This window comes from Rhinatrema bivittatum, chromosome 13, assembly GCF_901001135.1.
Source record: "Rhinatrema bivittatum chromosome 13, aRhiBiv1.1, whole genome shotgun sequence".
In the NCBI taxonomy this organism is placed as follows: Eukaryota; Metazoa; Chordata; class Amphibia; order Gymnophiona; family Rhinatrematidae; genus Rhinatrema; species Rhinatrema bivittatum.
This window is the reverse complement of record NC_042627.1, coordinates 2389500-2395499: the sequence shown is the minus strand read 5'-3', so window position 1 is coordinate 2395499 and position 6000 is coordinate 2389500. Positions and strand designations below refer to the sequence as shown.

General features: G+C 41.0%; 1 protein-coding gene across 1 annotated transcript in view; it reads right to left on the bottom strand.

Moving 5' to 3' along the window:
* LOC115074666 (tenascin-like) overlaps window positions 1-6000 on the bottom strand; it is a 72174-nt gene that overhangs the window by 4892 nt on the left and 61282 nt on the right. The window contains exons 14-15 of the mRNA XM_029574325.1: window positions 5760-5849; window positions 2677-2772 (exon numbers count right to left, since the gene is read on the bottom strand). Coding sequence (XP_029430185.1) covers window positions 2677-2772; window positions 5760-5849 — 186 coding nt within the window. The remainder of the gene's footprint in view (window positions 1-2676; window positions 2773-5759; window positions 5850-6000) is intronic.

Genomic DNA, 6000 nt, shown 5'->3' with positions numbered 1-6000 from the left:
ATTTTCAAAGACTTTTAAATGGGCAAAGATGTTTACCCGTGTAAAAATGGCTTCTTAAAATGACCCCGCAGTGTGGATAAAATTATGCCTACTCTTTCACAACACACACAGTTTTAGCTATGAGTAAAAGGAAGGGGATTAGGTTAGAGATAAAAGGTATGCATGGTGATTTAGAAACATAGAAGATGGTATCAAATAGGGACCTCATTAACCCTAGGCAAACAGACCCATGCCCAGAGTCTCCTCCTCAGTGTTCTGAGTTTCCTTCAGCAGCTGTTGGGCCATGAACAAAAGGAGAAGCATAGTGAGGCCACAATGGATATCATCCTGCGGCAGCTGAAGAAAAGACTTAACAGGCCATCATGGACTCCATCTACGCTTGCTGAAGAACTGGTCCAGAAGAGAGGCGAAGGTCCAAAGTGAGACCCTGTATGAGCGTATGTGTGGGAATGAGGGAGAACATGTGAAATCAAGTGTGTTTATGTGTGTCAGTGGAGTGTGTGAGAATGAGAGAGAGGAACTGTGTGAGGGAATCTGTAGGAATGTGTGTGTGTCAATATGTGGGTGTGTGAGAGGGAATCTGTGGTGGTGAGAGCCTGTGTGTGTGTGTATGTGTGTGTGAGAGAGAGCTTGTGAGGTTGAAAACACATGAGTTTGTGCAGGTGAGAGGGAATCTGTGGGATTGAGAGCCTGTGGGTGTGTATAGTGTGTGTGTGATGAAGCCTGAGTGGTTGAGAGTAAATGTGTGTGTCTGTGAGAGTGGGAGCATGTGGTAGTGAGATCCAATGTGTGTATATATGTGTCTATGAGAGTGAGAGCCTGTAGTAGTGAAAGCCAATGTATGTGTGTGTGTGTGTGTGTGTGTGCGTGAGGTATCTCTGGAGTTGAGAGCATATATGTGTGTATGAGCATGTGTGTGTGTGTGTGTGTGAGAGAGAGATAAAGTGTGTATGAAAACATGTGTGTATGTGTGTGTATGTGTGATTAATAATTTGAATAACATCCAATAATTTAAAAATCATACAAATTTGTAAAAATTTGCCAAACACTAATAAAATATTTAAAAACAGTAAACACATAAAAAAACACCCAATAATTAAAACTCATAAGGATAAAAATCCCCCAATGTTAATACCTAGAAACGTTTTGATTTCCAGTCACCCTGGGGGGTGGCAGGGGGAGGAGGGCACACAGACTTTATCCTTTCTCTGTCACATACACACATTATGGTGTAAGCTAAATACATGAAATAAATAAATACATATGTATAAAGGCATGTGTGTGTGTGTGTGTGTATTTGTGCGTGATAGCATGTGCATGAGATGAGTACGTGTGACAGTATTTGTGAGTGTGTGTGAGAGAGAGAGAGAGAGAGAGGGATTGTGCGCGACAGAATGAAAGTGTGTGTTACACTTTTGTTTCAGTTTAATTTGTTTTTGTATTTTTTAATTTTGTTTTTCAATTTGTTAAATTTTTTTTGTTTGTCTTTTAGCAAAATAAAAAAAAATAATGAAACCATAAAAAATACCACCATAATAAAAAACAAAAACAAAACAAAACAGTAGAACTGGACCGGTGGTGGCCCTGCAAGCAATTTCTAGCCCTGTAAAATTGAACCCAGGACCTGGGACTGCCTGGCTGGGCTGTCTGGTCCTGCTAAGATTTCCCTGGGCCTCTCCTATAATTAAAGAGAGCATGGGGCCCAGGCTTACCCGGCTAGACCTCCTTGGGCCCAGCCAAAACCTTGCTGGGTATTTCCCACCTCATAGTAAAATGATCTGGAGCCATAACGTTGGTACCATCCTCGGGCATCATTGTTAAAGTTCTAGGAGCCGGGGCAGGAGTGAGCGGGCTTTGCTCTTGTACTTAAGGGATCTTTTTAGAGGAACCGTGGAAAAGGGTAAGTAGTGGCTGGGAGGGACGTCCCTGGCAGAAAGTCTGCAGGAGGGCACTGAGCTCCATTTAATTTTAGGGGTGGGAGTGGAGATTGAAGAGGGCTGGGCTAAAACTCTGCCCAGTCAGGCAGGCCTGGGACCTGGGTTCAATTTAACAGGGTGGAGCTGCACAGAAGGCCTGTTTTTTTCTTTACAGTGAGCACCAAAATACCCAAACGTTATTAAGTGTTTTCGTAGGAGGCCATTTTTGGTTTGTTCCGTTCAGAACAAACTGGAAATGGCCTCATCTGTTGCACTTTTGGCCTTCATTTTATAAGAATGAACATCCCTAATGTGTTCACATGTCACAATCCAAATGAGAGAAACATTTCCGAAATATCAACAATTTGAGCAAGATGCTTCTCTTCAAGACGTTTAAACCCAAGCTGCCGTAATAAAGTGTTTTTAAAGTTGCACTTCCTGCGAAGGGGACTTCAACGTGTGGGGCTATGTCTATAAAGAGGTCTTGTATGGGGCCTATGATTAGCTTTCTTACGGCAGCTTGAGGAGAGAAGTGCGTTGCTCAGATTCTACACGGTACCTTCCCTAATGGGTGCCAGTGGATTATCACAACGAGCTTGCAGGTTTGTACCCTTGGACTGCTGAGGAGTCTGAAATGTGTTCCCCTCATTTATTTTTCCTTTAAAATAATTCTTAAAATCTTTCTAGTCCTCAATGCTATTTTCAAGCTGCCACGTTTCATCAGAATTCTTCGGATTTGCCCGTTCATCTCTGCTCTCACCTGTCTCGCACTTTTCCCCGGTGTAGCCAGGATCACAAAGGCATCGATCAGGGTAGACGCATTTACCATGTTCACCACAGTCCTTGCTGCAGGTTACTAGAGAAAGCACAGAAACACCCAGTTTAGTCATAGCTTAAATACAAGTTTGAAACAATACTTCCTATCTCATGAACCGTGATTTGCGATGAATGAATTCAGTTCCAAAAAACCTGGAACTAAAAGCATGAAATGCTAGGATTTGGGGGATCAAGGTAAATGAAAAGTTCAGTTAATTGCTATTTGTATTGATAATAATAATAAAAATAAACCAAAAATCTGTTACAGGTTCCAACTGGCGCAGTACTGGGAATGGGCCAATGAATCCTGGTGCTGAAGAGAAGATGCTGGGAACTTAGCCACACCTCGTCTCCCACTTTGAATTGTGGAGCCAGCCTGTTGCATGTCTTTTGGCTTGGGATGCTGTATTGGGCACTGGTCTGATCTCATCATTTTTTAAGTTTACAAACAGCTAGTCGGGCCACCGGGGATGTCACAGAAATGGGAAGAGGAAGAGCACCTCGAGGATGTTTGCCATAAATTACTAGAAAGGGAAAGGAGCTGGTCATATTGCTAACGTGATTGTTTTTATTTTTATTTCTTTTTTTATTTTTTATTTAAGCAGTTTTAACAGATATATAGACAGTAATCACACATGTCAATGATATGGTCCCTATTAAGGTAATTACTGTTAGGAAATAATATACAAAGATTTCTAACTACATAGACCATTTATAAAGAAATCTGGAGATCCTAAATATTCATTATCAAAAGGAGCAATTAAGGAAATGTAAACTTCTTTTACAATAGCTGAGTCTAAATGAAATTCTCTATACCCAATAACAATCTGCAAAGTTTATTTTGGAATTTTAGCATCCAAAAACTTTCTAAGTTCTGAAGGTTCTAAAAACACATGTCTCTCACTCAGATATTTTAAAACACATTTACAGGGAAAATAAACAACCATCTGAGCCCCCAAGCTTATAACTTCTGGTGTCATCTGTAGGAAATTTCTTCTCCTCATTTGGGTAGTTCTGGTTACATCCACACTTTTTGTGAGAGGTAAAGTTTTTCTCGGTTTTGGAGGAAAAGCTTAATTATGTTATCTCTATCTTCTGTTTTTTGGAATCTTACACACAAAGTTCCTCTTGACTCTATTTGTTCTTCCATCGATTCTTCTAAGAACTCTGTGAGATTATTCAATTGCTGTGATTGATTTATCCGCTCAGCATTTTCCTTCTTTTTTGACACTATATAAAAGATTTTTTCTATTGATGGATTTTTTTCCTGGGGTAATTGTAAATTTTCCCTTAAAAATCTTTTAAATTGTTCTACAGAAGGAAAATTCAAAATTCTGATATTATTATATCTTAAATTATTCTCAATAATCTCGATCCTTCTGGAATTCGCTACTTCCCCTTTTATTATTCCTGCTTGTACTTCCTGTACCTGTTTTAACTGTTTTTTTCAAGGCAATCAAATTTCTCTGAGTGTTTCTTTACCTTATCATCTGTAGTTTTAACCTGTACTTGTACTTCAGACATTTTTGTTTCCAAATTATTCATGGATTCTTTCAAATCCATTAGAACTGCCCATATACTTTCTAAGGTAACTTTTTGTGTTAATCTGACTTCAGAACTTGATTTTTGGGCTATAACTTTTCCAGTTTGAAGGCAGCTTATACTTCTCATTTCTGAGCTTTCTGCCTCACCTCTACCACCTTTTGGAGTTGATGTTCGAGGATGCGGGGTCAGTAAATGACCTCTGCTATCTTTCTCCACCACCTCCAGCAGGATATCCCCACTTCCTCCTCCTTGTATATCTGCAACATTATCTCCGGTTTCTTCCCCGATGTTAGACGGCACTTCCACATCGCCGGTGGATAATGCCATCTCAGAACCGGAGTCTAGTGCAGGTATAGGCGGGTCAGGTTTCATGGGAGCACCAGGGCTTAAAGAGGTGTGGTGTTCCTGTGGCGCTATCGCCTGCTCCTAGCCAGCACCAACCGCAGAACCTTGTCCCGGTGCTGTAGCATTTAGTAAGGTGCGAAAGCTTTCAATCAATGGCGGGGAAAGGGGAGGACTAGGTACAGTCTGATCGTAGCCTGCCCTTTCTCTTTATATGTGGCATTTTTTACAAAAAAATAAAATTTTTCCATAAGCTCTCCCAATTCACACCCACATTAGCTATATTAGTTCTCCAGATGAAGGCTGAGAGAGGGAAGTAAAGTATAACTTACTAAGTTTGTATCTGAGGCAATAGAGGGTAAAGTGACTTGCCCAATGTCACAAGGTGCGACAGCAGGACTCATACACTGGTCTCCTGGTTCGTAGCCCACTAGGCTACTCCTCCACTCACTTGTTTTGAGAGAATTCTGTGTATGGCAGTAGACGGGCCCAGTTCTCTTGGCTTGGGTTGACATATAGTCGGAGAAAGATCTTATGGACTTGGTTCATTCATTCAGCCTGCCCATTTCCTTGTGGGTGGTATGCTGTGGTAAAATATAGGGTGATACCACATTTTTTAAAAAGGCCTTTTCAGTAGTGAGTGGTGAATTGGACACCTCATTAGAGAGAATATGAGATGTCAAGCCATGTAACCTAAAGACATGTTGCAAGAAGATACAGCCCAACTCAAAGTTCCCAGGGATGCCCATGGATGCTTGGGAAGACAGATCTCCCCTTGTTGTAGGCAGAAGTCAAAGTAGAGCTAGGGGCATCTGTTTCTTGCCCAGCTCTTTTCCCAATCTGTTTTTATTATTAATTAAATAATCCTCAGAATTTACGCACTCAAAGCATCTCCCAGGATGCCCTCCCTCCATTGTCATGGAGAGACTCACAGGAAGTTGCAAATAAAATTAATAAAATAATATTTATGACAGTCAAGTCTCACGTTCTCTGTACTCAGAGAGCAGATTATCCCTGGTAAGATGCGTTTGCGGTTCTTTGCATATTAATACTTATAGCCATCAAGTCATCCTGAATCTAGCATCTCCATCCAAACTCTCTCCGTATGTTTCTGGCTTTGACATGCCACACGGGTCTTACCAACTGAGCAGTCCTTTCCTTCGTATCCGTAGTAGCAAGTGCAGGTGCCGGGCGAGCTGCACCAGCCATTGTTACAGCAGCCACAGCTTGCTATACAAAAAACAAAACACAGAAAATGAAGCTCCGCAGCTGTTTGGAAACAGAAATTATTTGTCACTGTTCTCCGCTATTGATGGGATTATTCTATGTAATGACATGAAAAGCCATTACATGCTCATTTGGATTAACACTTTGTTACTGA